This window comes from Vipera berus (assembly GCF_964194415.1).
Source record: "Vipera berus genome assembly, chromosome: 13".
NCBI classification, from domain to species: domain Eukaryota; kingdom Metazoa; phylum Chordata; class Lepidosauria; order Squamata; family Viperidae; genus Vipera; species Vipera berus.
The window spans coordinates 3,616,365-3,635,304 of NC_138216.1; the positions used below are offsets into that span (position 1 = coordinate 3,616,365).

At 45.0% G+C, this 18,940-nt stretch overlaps 2 protein-coding genes across 2 annotated transcripts in view; one reads left to right on the plus strand and one right to left on the minus strand.

Moving 5' to 3' along the window:
* Positions 1–629: 629 nt before the first annotated feature.
* KPNA7 (karyopherin subunit alpha 7) lies at positions 630–11,782 on the minus strand. Its single transcript, XM_081338302.1, has 10 exons — positions 11,667–11,782; positions 10,251–10,385; positions 9,618–9,703; positions 8,486–8,754; positions 6,476–6,558; positions 5,108–5,371; positions 3,712–3,945; positions 2,053–2,235; positions 1,637–1,786; positions 630–787 (listed from the first exon to the last, which is right to left on the minus strand). The coding sequence occupies exons 1-10, from the start codon at positions 11,730–11,732 to the stop codon at positions 704–706; spliced, it is 1,554 nt and encodes a 517-aa protein (XP_081194428.1). The 5' UTR covers positions 11,733–11,782; the 3' UTR covers positions 630–703.
* A 4,956-nt stretch (positions 11,783–16,738) lies between these two features.
* Positions 16,739–18,940, plus strand: part of MYH16 (myosin heavy chain 16) — a 29,951-nt gene continuing 27,749 nt past the window's right edge. The window contains exons 1-3 of the mRNA XM_081338031.1: positions 16,739–17,040; positions 17,587–17,730; positions 17,869–18,025. Coding sequence (XP_081194157.1) covers positions 16,831–17,040; positions 17,587–17,730; positions 17,869–18,025 — 511 coding nt within the window. The 5' untranslated portion in view covers positions 16,739–16,830. The remainder of the gene's footprint in view (positions 17,041–17,586; positions 17,731–17,868; positions 18,026–18,940) is intronic.

Sequence of the window (18,940 nt, forward strand, 5' to 3'; positions counted from 1 at the left end):
ATGTTTTGTTTTTTTAAAAAATCTTCCAGTCTCTATTCCAACCTGGCTTTAAAGTCAAAGAGAGGCCAGTGATGGCAGAGGCTGTTCTAAACAACTTTTTTTTTTAAAGTGTGGTGATTTAACAGAGAGACTTTGCCCAGATTCACGCATCACATAACATCATACTATAGCTCATTATGCTCCTCATGTTACTTTCTTCTCATGCATAATGGGGCAGAACTTGGGATGGGCTGTAAAGAAGTAGAGACTTCAACTCCCAGAATCCCTCAGCTAGCTGTGGAATTCTGGGAGTTGAAGTCCACACATCTTCAAGTTGCCACAGTTTGAGAAACTCTGGTACATATAACACAGGGTTCTTCAAACTTGGCCCTTTGATGACTTGTGGACTTCAACTCCCCAGAATTCCTCAGCCAGCGCGCATGCTGGCTGAGGAATTCTGGGAGTTGAAGTCCACAAGTCATCAAAGGGCCAAGTTTGAAGAACCCTGATATAACACAGGGATACTTCTACAAGGCCAGCTGAAGAAGTTTCCTCTTAGAGCTTATTGTTTTCACCGCAAGAAAGAAAGAAAAGAGACACAGCTTCTACAAAGCAGGATAGTGATTTATTATGACAAACCCCTTTTTTCACCCCTCCCTCTTAGTGCTCACCCAAAAAGAGCACCCATCACCGTATTTGAAGTCATGAAACAAGCTAAGCTCTTTCAGAAGTTGAAAAAGTCCTGCTGTTCAGCCAGAAAAGGCAGCGTTTTCTTCTCCTCGTTTTCAGGTTTTATGTCTTCAACTTCCTAACATCGATGGGAGGAAGAGAAGACAATATTTTCCTTGCAGACTTTCCAGATCTGTTACTTTAACTCATAAGCCCACTTCCCCAAAATTCCAATTATCACCATTTGACAAAAGGTTATGGGGAACTCTTCAGTCCTTAGCATCCATTTTGAGAAATAGAGTCGCTTAACACCAAATGACCTTTTCATGGGTCATTTCTGCAGATTGCGCCAAGCATTGTTTGCCTTTTCCTTTGTGGAACAGATCACAACTTGTTGCGTTTGCCCAACGTATACAATCAAAACTAAACAAAACCATCACTTATTAGTGTAAGGTGGGAATTGGTTCCTCGGTCTGAGCTCTTAGGGCAGGGGTGTCAAACTCGCAACGTCACGTGATGTGTTGCAACGTATCGTGACTTTTTTTTTTGCCGTTGCCAGCCATGAGGTGGGCACGGTTTCGCTACGACACCCCTGTCATAGCAGTTTGACACCCCTGTCTTAGGGCATAGTTCCTCCATTACGCAAATAACACTTTGCTTAACTGTGGTTTGAATAAACGGCGGGGGCCAAGTGCATCCAATAGGCCAACGGTGTCAGTTCTTTGCAAATAGGTTGCAAATGCTTTACGACAGTTCACAAACTGCCCCTTGTGTGGAAACAGTCTTCAGAGCAGTTTTGAAATTTCAGTAATGGAGTTAACCAGCAATTGCTCCCAATGGGGTTAAAAACCTGCTGGGAAGCTGGCAGTTTCCTAATCTTCGTTGGGTGGAGAAGGAATTACCCAGGTGATACAATGCTGTTAGTTCTCCTTTAAAGCTACATTTTTCAAACAAGAACATGGGAATTTTGATGCCAGCCTCCACTTACCTCTCCAGAAAAATATTTCTCAATGAGGGCTAGGGCAGCACGATAGATCAAGTTGTTCTCGTGCGTCTGCAGAGCCTCGATCTTCTCCACACCTTCCAGCTCCTCAACCAGAAGGCCCAATTTTTCTGTCTCACCCAACTTCTCAGCTGTCTGGTATAGAAAGAGAAAACATAAGCAACAATAGCAATAGCACGGAGAGTGGGCAACTAAATTTCATATTTGATGTGTGCCGTTGTGCCCACAGTAAGAAAGCTGCCTCTTGAGAAAGCATCTTTGGGGCAACCGTGACCTAGATAGCTGAGGAGCTCCACAGACGAGAAGCCAAAGTGGATCAACAGAAGGGCTCACGATAATAAATCTGAATTCTGTGCACTTTCCAGCTCGGTATGATGTTCAATTCCCTTCCTTAGCCTTACCCGGAAGAAGTTGGCAAGACTGTCCAAGACCACAAGGATGATGTTACTATCCTTGATGGACAACATGTTGAGCAAAGGCTTCAGGACTCCGGCTCGGATCATCGCCACCACTTGCTGCACCGTGCCACCCGTGGTGAAGTTGGCCACAGCCCAAACACCTTCCTTTTGAGCTTTGTAGTCTCCCTACATGCGCCAAAGAAGTACAGAACCGTCAGAAATAGATGAACTTGGCTCTTACAGATAATGCTCAACTGACAACCGATGACTTAGCAACTGTTCCAAGTTATAGCAGACCCAAATAAGGGGACTTACGACCTGGATCTGAAGTTCAGGTGGCTCTCCTATTCTCCCTCTTCCCCCCCCCGGGTCACATGACCACAGTTTGGGTGCTTGGCAACACAGCTGCAAATGGCCATTTGCAGCATCCTCTATCCCAGGTTGTTTTACAACTGTTTTGTCAATATATATATATATATATATATATATATATATATATATATATATATATATATATATATATATATATATATATATATATGGTACTCGCTTCCGGTTTTAGCAAAACCATGCCATAGGAAATGATGGGTTTGCTTAACGGCAACCACAAAAAGGTCACAAAATGGGTCGGTTCACATGACCCACCTGTTTTACAACCGTTACAACTTATGACCATAATGGGCAGGTTCCATTACGGCTGTGACCTGACCTGTATCACAATTATACATCTAACACTTTTGCAAAAGCACTCTGTTTGTGGCCGGTAGTTTCTTGGCAAATCTTTCTTTGCCGGGGTTAAAATTCATGATCAAACCCCCGCAACGTTTAATACTTTGCTGAAGCCATTCGTGATTTCATTCTAGCTTCGGTTCTCATTATGTGCACCTGCTCTAAACTGGAAGGAACCGCAGTAAGCATCACGTATCCTGCTTTCAACACCTGCAAAAGTAGGCAATTTCCCCAAATTAGTAACCAGAAACTTAGATTTTTGCCTCTTATTGGAAAAAAAAAGCAGAATCCCAGGAAATGCGTCCATATTAGATATTTCATTTTATCCAGACCAAATGGTGAGCATGTTAGCTGGCCCACGTCAATCTCTAAGCACGACGAAGACCTTAAGCTGCAGGTTGGTTCGTGCAAATGTGCATATCCTGATCTGTGCACGTGCGTTGTTCACACACTTACAGGTGGTAAGTATACAAACCATGATTCAGCCCCAAATTTCTCTTTGCTAAAGCGAGACATTTGTTGAGAGACTTTTGCCCCATTTTATGGCTTTTCTCGCCACGACTGTCTAGTGAATCACTGCAGTTGTCAAGTTAGCTACCAGGTCATTAAGTGAATCTGACTCCCCTGTTGATTTTGCTTGTCAGAAGGTCACAAAAGAGGATCACGTGACAGACACACCCAGACACTGCAACCGTCACAAGTACACGCCAGTTGCCAAGCCTTTGAATTTTGATCGCATGACCAGGGGGGATGCTGCAAGGGCTGCATGTTTGAAAAACTGTCATAGGTCCCCTACTTTCAGTGCCGTTGCAACTTTGAAAAGTCACTGAATGAACTGTCGTAAGCCGAGGACTATCTGTATTCTGATCTGTGTGCGTGAATGGCACATATATTTACGATCAGCTTCCAATCCCGATGGTTCAGAACTCTTACCTTGCTCAGCAACTCCACCAGAGGAGGGAGGAGCCCACAGGTGATAATCTGCTGGATTTGGCTGCATGGGCCAGCCGCAATGTTGCTCAAAGCCCACGCTGCCTCCTTCTGGACCGATGACTTGGGATGACGCAAGAGCTGCGGCAGGACGGACAGGATGCCCGCGTCGATGGCCATCTGGGTCTGTTCGTCTGTCCCGGTGACCACATTGCCAATAGCACGTAGAGCTGGGGTCTACAAAGATGTCCAGAAAAAGACAAGATTGTCATGGAGGTCCATCACTAATGTTCCCACAAACGGAAGGTTTGGATAGATCAGGGGTCTTCCCACTTGGCAACTTTAAGACTTGTGGACTTCAACTCCCAGAATTCCGCAGGAGAATTCCACCAGGAGAAAGAGAAGACAACCATGGAAGTCCATCACTGATCTTCCCACAAGTACAGTAGAACGTTTGATCTTCACGGTGGGTGATCCCTCCCTAGCCTAGCAATGCCTTCCCTTCAAGAAATCATCCTTGCTTACCCGAAGGATGTTGCCTATAGCAGGGGCCTCCACCCTTTGGGCACCAGGGACCAGTTCCGTAGAGGGGGGTTTTTCCATGGACCGGAAGGGGCGTGGTTTTGTGTGCTGCCTGCATCCTGAGGATGGGGCTTTGCTTGTTTGCGTGGACCAGTTGCTGGTGTGCCACAGCCCAGTACTGATCCATGGTCCAGGGGTTGGGGACCCCCTGGCCTATAGAACATGGAGAAGACGACCACGGAGGTCCGTCACTAATGTTCCCACGAAATGTTTGGATAGGCAATTTTCAATTTTCAATTTTATATATATATATATTTCAGATAGATGATAGATAGATAGAGATAGAGATAGAGAGATATAAAAAGGTAAAGGTTCCCCCGCACACGCGTGCTAGTCGTTTCCGACTCTAGGGGCCGGTGCTCATCTCTGTTTCAAAGCCGAAGAGCCAGCGCTTGTCCGAGGACGTCTCCGTGGTCATGTGGCCGGCATGACTAGACGCCAAAGGCGCACAGAACCCTGTTACCTTCCCACCGTAGCGGTCCCTATTTTTCTACTTGCATTTTTACGTGCTTTCGAACTGCTAGGTTGGCAGAAGCTGGGACAGGTAACAGGCGCTCACTCTGCTACGCGGCACTCGGGATTCGACCCGCCAAACTGCCGACCTTCTGATCGACAAGCTCAGCGTCCTAACCCACTGAGCCACCGTGTCCCAGATATATATATATATAGATATAGATATATAGATATAGATATATAGATATATAGATATATAGATATATAGATATAGATATAGATATATAGATATAGATATATAGATATATAGATATATAGATATAGATATAGATATAGATATAAATAGATAATCACTCTTGCTTACCAGAATGGGTAATTCGGTGCTGTACAGGAGCTCTACCAGCCGAGAGAGGACCCCGGTCTCCACCACCACCTGGATGCGATTGTTGGAGCCGTCGGTCAAGTAGGACATCGCCCAACAAGTGTCAGAGATAATGTCCTTGTCTTTATGTTGCAGGAGACAAGTGAGGGTGGGAAGCACCTGCCTCACAGCCTCCAGGGGTGGATGGGGGTTCTTGTTTCTGCAGAGATTGGACAGGGTCCAGGTGATGTTCCTCAGGAAGCCCACCTAAGAAAGAAGAGGAGGCTCATTGGTTGAAAGCAAGCAAGCAAGCAAGCAACCAAAAGTCGTCAGATCCTGGTCCAATGTGGGTTATGGGGGGGGGGGTTTGGCCTTTCTTACAGGCTTTCAGTTTTTGAGAATGTTTTGCCATAATAACAACAACAACAACAACAACACTGTACCAGGGAGATGCCAGAGTCGAAGATAAAGAACTGGGGAAAAATTACGAAATACCGCAACCTGGCCATCAAAAATGTGCGATTATGGATGAAATGTGTAACGGTGATACCCATTGTCATCGGGGCACTGGGAACTGTGTCCAAAAAGTTTGCAAAATACATCAAGAAATTGTAGCTTCCTGCAGTTACTCCAGCAAAGCTACAAAAAACTGCGCTTACTCGGAACATCTTACATTTTAAGGAGATACCTGGTTGATACCCAGGATGCTGGCAGCAACCCGTGTTAACCCTTAGTGCCAGTCAAGTTGAGTGTTCAGTTGACCAAGGTCCACGTTTAATGAATCAAAGTGTTATAATAGTAGTAGTACTAGTAGTAGTAGTAGTAGTAAAGTTGGAAGGGACCTTGGAGGTCATCTAGTCCAACCCCCTGCTCAAGCAGGAAACCCTATACCATTCCGGTCAAATGGTTGTCCACTGTCTTCTTGAAAAGCTCCAGTGATGGAGCACCCACAACGTCTGGAGGCAAGTCATTCCACTGATTAATTGTCCTCACTGTTAGGAAATGTCTAGGTTGCTTCTCTCCTTGATGAGTTTCCATCGATTGTTTGTCCTGCAATCTGCTGCTTTGGACAACAGAACAGAAGGGAACAGAATAACAGCATTGCAAGGGACCTGGGAGGTCATCTAGTCCAACCCCCTGCTCAGGCAGGAAACCTTTTACCATTTCAGACAAGCGGCTGTCCAGTCTCTTCTTAAAAACTTCCAGTGTTGGAGCATTTGGTAGAGCCTTATGCCAGAATAGACCCAGCTATGTTTCCAAATCCCCTTCTTTTAATTGAAGAAAGGGAACAGCTTCTAAGATCACGAATGAGCTCGCCAGATCAGATCAACAGAACCAACTAAAACCCGACGGAACCGGCTTCATACATACCGGGGTAGAAGGCATCACCAGGGACAGGATTGGTGGAATCACACCAAAGCTGATCAAAGTATCTCGGCAGATCGGTCCATCTCCTAATGAAAGAGTAACGGGAAGGAGAATTTGTGGTTTCAAAAAAAAAAAAAAAGCAACTACAGGGGAGTCCTCGACTTACGACAGTTCATTTCGTGACCGTTCAGTTTTATTCGTGTAGTTACACTTAGGACCGTTTTTCACACTTACGACCGTTGCAGCCTCCCCATGGTCACGAGATCAAAATTCGGATCCTTGGCAACCGGTTCGTATTTATGACGGTTGCCATGTCCCGTGTGTGTGTGTGTGTGTGTGTGTGTGTGTGTGTGTTTCTGTGTGTGGAAAAAAAAATTAATAAACTTAAACTAATAAACTTAAACCTTTTGCAACCTCCTGACCAGCAAAGTCAAGGGGGAAGCCAGATTCATTTAACCACCATGTTATTAACTTAACAAATGCAACCACTCATTTAACAGAGTGGCAAGGAAAGTCGTAACGTGGGGCAAAGCCACTTAACAAACGTTAGCAACATCCGTCTGCGGCTCAATTGTGGCCGTTAACTCCAGGACTTACCTTTTATCTTGGAAATATATACCGGCTACATTGGTCAGAGACCCTGCCAATCTGGAAAAGATTTGGTTTCTAACCTTCAGCATCCAGGGTCAAGCTAGCTAGCTTAATACAAAGCAGCTGGTTTCAGGCGGTACGCTAAACGTCACACCCTTTTTGATGTGAACTGGAATGATAAAAGCTGCATTGGAACTTGCAATGACCCTGCAGTTATTAAACTGCTGCGTGCACGGAAGACACAGCCCAAGGATGCCTTCCCTCGTGACTTGGGCCACCTCCGTGCCGAGATGAAGGTTGGGTTCCTACAAAAGAACTGATGGGACACTGTTGGGGTATCAGAGAAGCCCTTTGAATCCTGTTGTGACTCAGGGCCAGCCTGTGGTTTCGGCAGCCGGCTCCGATGTGTCGGATGACTCAGATGAGGGGGAGGAGGAGGGTGTGGGAGACGAACCGGTTGATGATGGCGTGGAGGCTTGGCAGAGTTCCCAGCCGAGGCACTCTTCTCAGCTGCGTGAGCCCGATAGTGCGGAGGATGATGACCCACAGCTGGCCCTGTTCAAGGACGCCCGACGCAGGAGGCAGTCGAGCAGGAACAAACAAAGAAAGAATGTGGGACTCCTCGGGAGGAGGCACAGGGAGACCACGCCCTGAGCTCTCTATAAAAGGAGTGTTTGGGGAGGGGCTGGTTGCTGAAAGCAACTTTTCCGCTTGAGAAGACAAGCTCTAGTGTTTTTGTTAACTGCGTAATTAAATCTTGGCAGATGCCTTTTAGCCTTGGACGCTCTCCAGTCTCTTCTTTCTAAAAAGGGGTTTGCCTTTACAAGGCCAGAGGAGGGCTGGTTCAGAACAAATCCTCTCCAGCATGGGAAAAGTCCATTGGGCAGAAGATAAAAAAGGGGAATCCACGAATAAAGAGTGTGTTTGTTTTCCAGTAAGACCAGTCTATCAGGGCAGCCTGGTCTACCCAAATATGGGATGGAGCATACGGCTTCCGTTTGTCTTTCAGCCCCAATCTAGGAGCCTTCAACATTCTGCGTATTCTGCAACCAACTATTTCTGTGTTCAATTTCAAAGGTACCGACGGAAGCAGCAGGCGCCATCCCATATTTGAGTAGACCAGGTTGCCCCGATAGACCAGGTCTCACCAGAAAACACTTAATCTCTCCCCCCCCCATCCCCAATATAGCCGACAAAGCGAGGAGAGCCCGTGGCCTAGAGGTTAATACACCTGCCTAACGTGCAAGCGGCCCAGGATCGAATCTCGGAAGGGAATGGCTAGCTGACGAGCGCCCCAAAGCCAAAAATAGCTATGCTAGTCTCCCTTTAATTCTTTGTCGGTAAATTTAAATTTTAATAAAGGTACACCTATTCCGTTCCCAAGATTCTGTAACCTCAGAACAAGCCAGCTCTACAACTTACCGGCAATGTTGCCTAGGGCCCACACGGATTGCTCACAGATGTGGATGTGCGGGGAAGACAACAGGACCACCAAGCCTTGGATGCCATTGGCGTCGACCACAGCTTTGGTTTGCTTTGAGTTTCCTGAAGCAACGTTGGTCAGTGCCCAGGCAGCCTCAAACTGCAAATTGGGAGTATCGTGATAATACAAGAACTCCACCAGTTTAGGAATGATTCCAGATTCAATGACTTGATTGATAGGTGGGTTCTTCTGCTTGGACAGCATCTTCCTGTTGGGAGAGACACCCGGTCAACCTTCAGGTGGCTTTGTCCTGCTGTGAGGACCACACCCCAACAGTGGCGTTTCTCAAGGGCCTCTAGTCTAGAATAACTGAGGCACCTTCAACGTTTGAAGGTCCTTCAGAAGCAAGTTGGCTACACATGCCCGTCTGTGGTGGGATTCCCAACAGGCAGCATGATTCCTAGAGACCGGAGAACATGGGGACGGACAGCAACCTGCTGTGAAGACCACACCCCAACAGTGGCGTTTCTCAAGGGACCTCTAGTCTAGAATAACTGAGGCACCTTCAACGTTTGAAGGTCCTTCAGAAGCAAGTTGGCTATGCATGCCTGTCTGTGGTGGGATTCCCAACAGGCAGCATGATTCCTAGAGACCGGAGAACATGAGGACGGACAGCAACCTGCTGTGAGGACCACACCCCAACAGTGGCATTTCTCAAGGGACCTCTAGTCTAGAATAACTGAGGCACCTTCAACATTTGAAGGTCCTTCAGAAGCAAGTTGGCTATGCGTGCCCGTCTGTGGTGGGATTCCCAACAGGCAGCATGATTCCTAGAGACCGGAGAACATGGGGACGGACAGCAACCACTGCTTTGATCCCCTTCCAGGTTGGATCACTCTATCAGGACTGTATCAACCATCTTTGGATGCAGTTTATGGTCCAGCAGCCATATGCTACCCGTTGAGCTTTCTCTAGAAGCCTAGTGGCCTCCATTAACAAACATTGACTGGGGCCAGCTTGATCTCCTGTTCATCTCCGATGGCCGAGAACCAACCGAGTTATTTAAATAACCAACGGCAACCGAGATTGATTGATGGGGGGCACAAACAGCAAGTTGCGGCTTTAGCCTACCTGACTGCCTGGGCTGCCTTGAGCTGAAGAAAAAGATCATCTGAATTGATCAGCTCAACTATATCTATCAAAGAGATCTGAGTAACCTGTAGCAGGAAGCAAAAGGATTGTCAGACCACCACCACAAAGAAGCAAAAAGGATGGTCAGAACACCACCACAAAGAGGTCATCAGGATGCTCCTGGCCACACCAGGTATCCAAGAACTTCATCTTCTGCTCAATACATGGTTCACACCTATTCACGCTAATCCCCAAACAACCCACATCACAGTTTAGTGTGCCACATGAACAAAGCATGGCAGAATCCTCAGAGCTTGGCAATGGCCCGTTTCTGTGAATCAACCCCCCCCACACACACACACTCCAAAACTCTCATTCTCATTCAGTGGCTCTGGACAGCCCTACTGGTGTACACAGATATGGAAAACGGCCTTATAAAACCAGGCTCTTTCCAGTTGCGTGGGAATTACAAACCCAGAATTCACAGCTCCTAGGAGTGAAATTCTGAACCTTACCATCCTGATCGGTTTAGACAGCATGGGTTGGAGGTAAAACTTACTTTTACTATGGAGCATTCCTTCTTATCTGCACTACCACCCCCACCCCCACCCACCCCCACCCCCACACCCCTACCACGTTCTTCTCGTCTTTCTCGGGAGACAGGCTGGCTTCCGCCAAAAAGCAAATGTTCCTTCGCTTCAAAATCTGTTCATCTTTCCTTGCTTTGCGAAGTTCAACTTTCACTTCGATTTTTCGCCTCCGGATTTCCTACCAAGGAAGAATGCCGAGTATTATGGATTTTAAAAACAGCCACACGATTGGAAGTGCAGAGAAGAAGAAATTGGGATGATCAGGATTCAAGATCCAACGTCTTTGAGCAAAACCAATTCTAACCTGCTACTTGTCAAACTCCAGAGGAGAATAACCAATAGTGGCTATGCCTTCATCTAGAGAGTAGAGTAGAGTAGAGTAGAGTAGAGTAGAGTAGAGTAGAATAGAATAGAATAGAATAGAATAGAATAGAATAGAATAGAATAGAATAGAATAGAATAGAATAGAATAGAATAGAATAGAATAGAATAGAATAGAATAGAATAGAATAGAATAGAATAGAATAGAATGGGATAGGGATAGGGATAGGGATAGGGATAGGGATAGGGATAGGGATAGGGATAGGGATAGGGATAGGGATAGGGATAGAATAGAATAGAATAGAATAGAATAGAATAGAATAGAATAGAATAGAATAGAATAGAATAGAATAGAATAGAATGCTGGAAGGGACCTTGGAGGTCTTCTAGTCCAGCCCCCTGCTCAAGCAGGAGAACCCATACTGTCTCAATTTTGTGTTTGTGTTATGTCTGGGTGGTTGATGGCCTGAGGACCCTCCTGCCGCCTTGTTACCATCCTAGCCTTTTGAATTTGTCCCTTGATGTTCAACTGGATGGTTTAACTTGTTTTTAATTCTATTTTTAACCCCAAGGGTGCTTTTTCCAAAAAGGCAACAGGACTTTCTTGGGGTTTTTTTTTCTTTGAAAACCATTTAGCTTCTCATCCAAGAAGAACTAAAGAAGCTTCTTGGATGAGAAGTGAAACATTTTCAGGGGGAAAAAACCCCCAATAAAGTCCAGTTGCTTTTTTGTAAAAGCACCTTTGGGATATCCTTGACCTTGGATGATGGATAATCTCTATAGACATTCTGTTTTTAATGTGTTTCTTTATTCGTGTATTTCTGTGGTGTTATTGTGCTGTTTATAAACTACCTACGGTCACTTAGGTAACATAGGCACAGGCATTATTTACTAACTAAATGTGCGTTGACTTTCTGCTTTATTTTACAAAATCCTGCATCTCTAAAAAGTGGTTAAAGAAAGCTGGAGAAGGAATGTGGTCTCCTGAATGGAAACACCCTTCTCTACACCACAGTGGATCAGAGCCTGCGTGAATACAGCCCCAGGTTGCTAGTCCCACCTCCGATACCAGGAGCCCAAATTTTCCACTTTGTCCCTTTCTGTTCCCGAGTAACCACTGGGTTCCACAAGTACTTACTGCAAAATTTTTGCCTTTGTTTTTGAATTTCCTCATGCGTCCATCTTGCTCATTTGTGGTAGGCATGATCCACGTTCTTCAAAGTCCAGACAGGTTTGGCCAGGTTTTTCTCTCCTTATATCTAAGTGAACAGAAAGCATGTTGGCTTAGGAGCTCAACCCCATCAGTCAGTACTCAACCAAAGGGCCAGAAAACCTCTCTTTCCTACAATGTGTTTTGCTGCCCCAATTTGGTTCTCCTAATGGATTTGATAGCATTTACGATCCACCCTGAAATTCATTTTTTTTAATGGAAGAGAAAAAGAGCGTTCTTTTTGCTTTGCAAGCTGCAGCAATTTAGTTTTGGGATGTGGCCAAGGTGCTTTGGTCAAGGCAGAGATTTTAAAAGGCAGGGCAGTTCGGTTTCAAACTAGGCGGAACTCATAGCACCTTGGAAAAAATAATTTCTAGCCCATGAAGGGCTGCAGCAATTACTTTAAAACAGACTCGGGTGTTGTACTAACATTTTAAACAAGTCAGTTACAAGCCCACCAGTTCTATTGGCAATAGACACTAAGTTTTCTTAATTTTTCACCTTGAGCAGATGAGGGGTTTTTTTTCCCCTCTAACATATCTGGTGAATCCAGGGCACCTAATTATTGAATAGTCTACTCTACTCTAAAGCTCCATGCAATCCCTTATGGGTTAATTCAACATCCAAGAGTCAGTTTGGTCTAGTACAGGGGTAGGCAACCTCGGCTCTTTTATGACTCATGGACTTCAACTCCCAGAATTCCTGAGCCAGCCATTCTGGCTCAGGAATTCTGGGAGTTGAAGTCCATGAGTCATAAGAGCCGAGGTTGCCTACCCCTGGTCTAGTAGTTAAAGCACCAGGCTAAAAAATGGGAGACCACGAGTTCTAATCCTGCCTTGCCATGAAAGCCAGCTGGGTGATTTGGGGCCAATCCCTCCCTCCCTCTCTCTCCCAGCCCAACCCACCTCACAGGTTTGTTGTGAAGAAAAGAGGAAGGAGCCGTATTAGGTACGTTTGCCACCTGGAGCTCTTTTTAAAAATACAGGTGGGATAGAAATAAAATAATAACATAACCCAGGTTAAGCATGCAGCTTAAGCACACAGCCATTGAGAACCACCAAGTAAAAACACCTCCGAATTGTATACAGCCCTTAGGTTTTAAGGTATAACCAAACCTTCCCTTCCCTTCCTTTAATTGTTTATTGTGTAATATCTGCATTTAGCAAAACACAGAATAAATAACATGTCTTGGACACAAAATTGAATACATTTAGAAGCTTCCTTCCGTGCCTCTGTTCCTAGTCCACAATGAATTAAAAATTACACGCCGGCTACTCACAGTTTCCTTCTACAAGCTGCTTTTACAGCTGCAGCCGCCCTGAAAAAACACTTAAATTTCCCGGGAAATGGGTCAATCACCCACTCTCGTCTTTTGATTGGTTCACACCTCCAAGAAGCTCCGCCCCTTTTCAGGGTTTTGCTCTTACAAGCCGCCGGGAAAACAACTGCGGGCGAGTGGGCTCCCACTGCGCCTGCGCAGGACAGGGGTTTTTTTTTTGGCACGTGTGAATTGTTGCTTATCAAGCCAGGAATGATGGGCGAGTTAAAAATTGCAGAGCAGCGTTGATTGGCATGCTCACCTGGAAGAAATCCTCTTTAAATCCAATAGGATAGGGCTTACTTCAGAGTAGACCCCCTAAAGGTTTGAATCCCCTAGTTTGGTCACAAAACCTCTGCAAGAAAACAACCCAGCTCAGAGAGCACCAAGGACCCCTGAATTAGCTTTTATTTATCTCTGAGCACAATTGATTAAATCCTACCCCCAACAGAGCAGCCCAACGGATTCGGGTTCAAATAATGTGTCCTGGGTCACAACCGATTTGAGGAATCACTATTTTCATGCAAACCTGGATAACTGGCTGAACGGATGAAACCAGGATCTGGTTCGTCCTGAGTTGGCAAGTGAAGACGTGCCAGCAGCCATGGTTTTAACTTTTAACCAAGTCTGTGTCCTAACGGATTCCAAGGAGGGCATCGTGGACCTGGAAGACGCCACACTGGAAATAATTTCAGAAGAGCAATTTTGAAGAAGAAAGGAAATATTCTTTTTCAGACCACCGTCTGCTTTTCTGCCAATTATAACAACCCACCGTTGCCCAGGCAATTCCAGACTTTCTTGGCATGGGTCAACCATCTCTCAAAATAGATGTTTAGACGAGTGCTTTGTCCTTCTTTGGGCCAAACCCCAGCTTGCTCTGGGGCTAGAAACCCAGCGGGAATACTACGAATGGGTAGCAACAGCTGGGAATGGCCTTGCCCCATCAAAATAGAAGCCTCTGCCTTCCTTGGCATTTGTTGAGGGGGGTAAAGAAAGCCCCTGCCAAGGAGAATTGCTCAGCTAGCCTTTCGCTCAGCCTGGAGTTACGGAAGAAAGAGGAAGAACTGTGGAGGGCATGAGTTTTGGAGGAGAAGGGAGAGAAGGAGGGAAAGGATGGGAAAGGAAAGGAAAAGAGGAAGGCAAGATGACGGGAAAGGAAGAAAGGAAGGAGAAAAGGAAGGAAGGTGATGGAAAAGAAGAAAGGAAAGAAAAGGAGGAGGAAAGCAAAGCAAAGGAGGAAGGAAGGAAGAAGAAAAAGGAAGGGAAAGAGGAAGGAAGGAAGATGATAAGGAAGGAAAGAAGGAAGGAAGGAAGGAAGGAAGGATGGATTCTAGCTAAATGAGAAGGAAGGAAGGAAGGAAGGAAGGAAGGAAGGATGGATTCTAGCTAAATGAGAAGGAAGGAAGGAAGGAAGGAAGGAAGGATGGATTCTAGCTAAATGAGAAGGAAGGAAGGAAGGAAGGAAGGAAGGAAGGAAGGAAGGATTCTAGCTAAATGAGAAGGAAGGAAGGAAGGAAGGAAGGAAGGAAGGAAGGAAGGAAGGAAGGATTCTAGCTAAATGAGAAGGAAGGAAGGAAGGAAGGAAGGAAGGAAGGAAGGAAGGAAGGAAGGAAGGATTCTAGCTAAATAGGAAGGAAGGAAGGAAGGAAGGATGGATGGATTCTAGCTAAATGAGAAGGAAGGAAGCCAACCCTCTTTGTCATGTGCTCCTTCTAAACCCCCCAGAGCTAGTTCAGAATAACAACATCACACCACAAAATAAATATTAACTGTTCTCACACGCTAAATAAATATTAACTCTCCGCACTTTGGAGAATTATTTAGGTGGGCGTGGATGATTATTGTGCCTTAGTTCCTTTTAACACTGACTGACCCGCAGGTCTCTGTTTTCAGCCGTTTCCTCCACCTGATTCTTTCTCTCTTGCCCATAAATTGTCCTCTCTGGTTGCACCCATTCATCTGGGGTCAGCCCCATGGAATTCAACGAAAGTGACTCTGGAGTAGAACTGCATAGGCCACCGTTTCTCCCCCTTGGTAACCCTAAGCTGTGTGGACTTCAACTCCCAGAATTCCTCGACTAGAATGACAGTACTCAAAAAATAGATCTTACAATCCCACTCTTGTTGCTGGAAAGTTGTGTTCTGGGTTTGTTTGTTTTTTTTAAAAAAAAATTATTACTGTAACCACCTGCTTGTTAGTGATTTAAAAGAGAATTTTTTTTTGGGGGGGGGGGGCAGGTCCATGCAGAAGAAAGTAGTAGTATTTCTGGATAAATAATTTAACTGGGTTACTCTTGGGGCTTGGATTTAATTTAATTGTTTTATTTGTTTTTAATTTTTTTTGTATTTCATGGTTTTAACTGCCCTGTAAACCGCCCTGAGTCCTACGGGAATAGGGCGGTATACAAATCCAATAAAATAAATAAATAAATAAATAAATAAATAAATAAATAAATAAATAAATAAATCTGCCTAAGGCTTCAACCGTCCTGTGCACTCCCACAGGGAGGGCTTTCCCAGGGTACCGCCGGTTAAGGAATGCCGGCGGGTTATTCCCAGGGGGAGGGCCTTCTCTGTGGCTGCGCCGGCCCTATGGAACCAACTACCCACGGAACTTAGGATGGCCCCCGACCTTCGTTCATTTCGCCGGGACCTGAAAACCGTCTGGCCCAGACTGAGGGTTTTTTTAATTTTTAATTGGATTTTAGATTTTAATTTTTAGGGCTTCAATTTAATTAATTGTTTTAACTGATTTTAATTTTTGTATTTCATGTTTTAATTGCCTTGTAAACCGCCCTGAGTCCTACGGGAATAGGGCGGTATATAAACTCGATAAATAAATAATAAATAAACCATGATCAAGATACCTACAATTTACAATTTATTTACAATTCTAACTTTATTCTTTAATTTATTTTAATTTATTTCAAATTTTATTTTTTAATTTACTGTACAGAGACCTTTAAGTTTTGTTGTTGTTAGCCGCCCTGAGTCCCTCGGGAGATAGGGCGGGATATAAATCCCATTAATAAATAAATAAATAAAATCATGTCAAATCATTGGTTCTCGGTCGCGTTGTAGGGGAGCCAAACAATTCCCCGTTGAGTTTGACAAAAACAAAACAAAGCAACTGCTCATGCCTTTGGCATTAAAGCTATTCCTGGATTCCAGCAAGTTGGGCTTGCTAGGCCACGGGGGAAATGGGTTGTACGCTTGCATGGGAAGCACGCTTTACACTGAAGTAACAACTCACGGGGTGCCTTGAGAAGAGAAATCTGCAAGGCAGGAGAGTCTATTTCAGACTTCTCCAGTCCCTTGAGTAGCAAAGAGAAGGCTGCAAGATGCCCTAGAAGGAGATGGACGGGGAGAAGAAACTCTCAAGAAGTTGCTGCATTATTTGATCTCTCCTGAGGGAGATGATCCTGATCCAATGAGCTTTCTCTTGATAAAGACCCTGGTACTTACTAGGAGAAATTGATCGTCAAGACGCCTCAGAAGGTATAAAAGAAACCAGCCAGTGATCAAGTAAACACACCCTTTGGTTGCGTTTCTTCAGGAGGTACTCCTAGGTGGAACTGTAGCGCGGGAACAGGATAGGAGGGATGACAGAGGAAAGCTGAGATTGGATAGATAGATGGGTGGATACATGGATAAATAAATAGGTGGCTATCTTAAGTCAGTTTTCCTCTTCTCTTCCAGGAACTTTGTGGATTGCGCTCTTCTCTCGCTCTTTTCTTTCTTTCTGGATCCATCTTGCGCCTGAATCCAAGCCAACATGCCTGGCGGGTACAAAGGAGAATGTGGGGATGATGTTGACCCCATGCCTTTCTTGGCTCCTGGTGAGAAGGAGAAGATTGAAGCCGTGAGCAAACCGTACGACATCAAGAAGTCCTGTTGGGTGAAGGATGAGAAAGAAGGATTCTTGGCTGGAGAGATCCAATCAGAAACTGATACTCAAATCACGGTGAAGACGGTGACCAATCAGGTGAATTGATAGGAAGGGAAAACTCCCATTTGGACTTTCTATGTCTCTCAAGTCAGGGACCTGGCAGGATTGCTCAAATTAAGGGGACACACCTTGCAGGGGAGATGTGATAGAACTTGTTTTGAACGTTGCATGGAGTGTCTAATGGCTGAGGTTTCCACTTATTAATCACAACAGAAGACAGATTGGTTAGAAGGGTCTTGGAGATATCTAACGCAACCTCTTGCCCAGTGCATGAATCCACTATTACAGCATTCTTGACAGATGGTCTTCCAGGATCTGTTGATGCATCTGCAGAGGGCTTTCCATCTCTCAAGGTAGACTGCCACTGTTGAACAACCTTTATTGTTAGGGAATTCTTCCTGGTGTCCAACCAGACTCAACTTCCTTGTCTTTTAAACCCACTATTTCTTATCTTTAGGGCAGAGAAAGGAACTGGAGCTTTACACACGAGTTTCCCCATTTGTGAATTTATTTCATTTGAGTGCTATCTGACCTCGGAAATTACCCTGGGAGGCTCACGGCTGTCTTTTTTGTCTCCCACAGACGGTGACCGTCAAGAAGGACGATGTCCAGCAGATGAACCCACCTAAGTTCTACCAGGTCAGCGATATGGCCAACATGACTTTCTTGAATGAAGCCAGTGTCCTGGATACCCTCAAGCAGCGTTACATCATGATGAGGATCTATGTAAGTGGGAAGATGGGTGGGAGCAGTTGAATTGCTTGGAGACTTACTGATAAGAGTCAGAGGTGGATCTTCCTGCTCTTAAACCAGACCACGTTAAAATGTGACTGAAAGCTGATCTTGACTATCTTGTCCTTTTAGACATATTCTGGCCTCTTCTGTGTCACCATCAACCCTTACAAGTGGCTACCCATCTATGGGTCACGTGTGGCCCAGATGTACAAGGGCAAGAAGCGTACGGAGATGCCTCCTCACCTGTTCTCCATCTCTGACAATGCCTACCATGACATGCTTATGGGTGAGTGCTGAGAAGGTCCTCAAAGGTCCTTTAACGGTTGTAGGAATTGCCCATGTCTAGTTTAATGAAAAGAAGGACTAGGGTGACATGATAGCAGTCTTCCAATATTTGAGAGGTTGCCACAAAGAAGAGGGGGGGGGTTGTCAACCTATTCTCCAAAGCACCAGAAGGCAGCACAACGAGCAATGGATGGAAACTAATCAAGGAGAGAAGCAACTTAGAACTAGGTTATAACTTCTAACTTCCTAACAGTGAGAACTATTAATCAGTGGAATGAGTTGCGTCCAGAAGTTGTGGGTGCTCCATCACTGGAGGATTTTAAGAAGAGATTGGACAGCCGTCTGTCTGAAATGGTCTAGGGTCTCCTGCTTGAGCATAAGGTTGGACTAGAAGACCTCCAAGGTCCCTTCAAACTCCGTTATTCCATTATTCTGTCAGAGTCCTCTCTTTGTCGCTTGTTCCGTTTATGCAGACCAAGCGCGGCAGCCTGAATTTTATAATCAAACAAGAGCCACCGATCCTGCAAGGGTCCTAAGGCTCATGTAGTCCTATTCTTATTTTCAAAATCCCTGTGAAATTAATCACATTATGGATCTGGAAAGTACAGTCGGTTCCTTTGCCAGCAACCTGTTGGGCAAGGTGCGATGAAGAATTGCAAGAGATAAAAATAACAGGGAGGCTTGCTTAGGCTTTGGCATTACCCCACAGCATTATAGGTAATCTTGTCCACCCCTGCTTGCTGCTTCCCAAGAGTTTATTTCGATAATGGGCTATGGATCAATTCCATGGCATTTATTTATTTATTTATTTATTTATTTATTTATTTATTTATTTATTTATTTATTTATTTATTTATTTATTTATTTTTATATACCGCCCTATTCCCGAAGGACTCAGGGCGGTTTTACAGGGCAA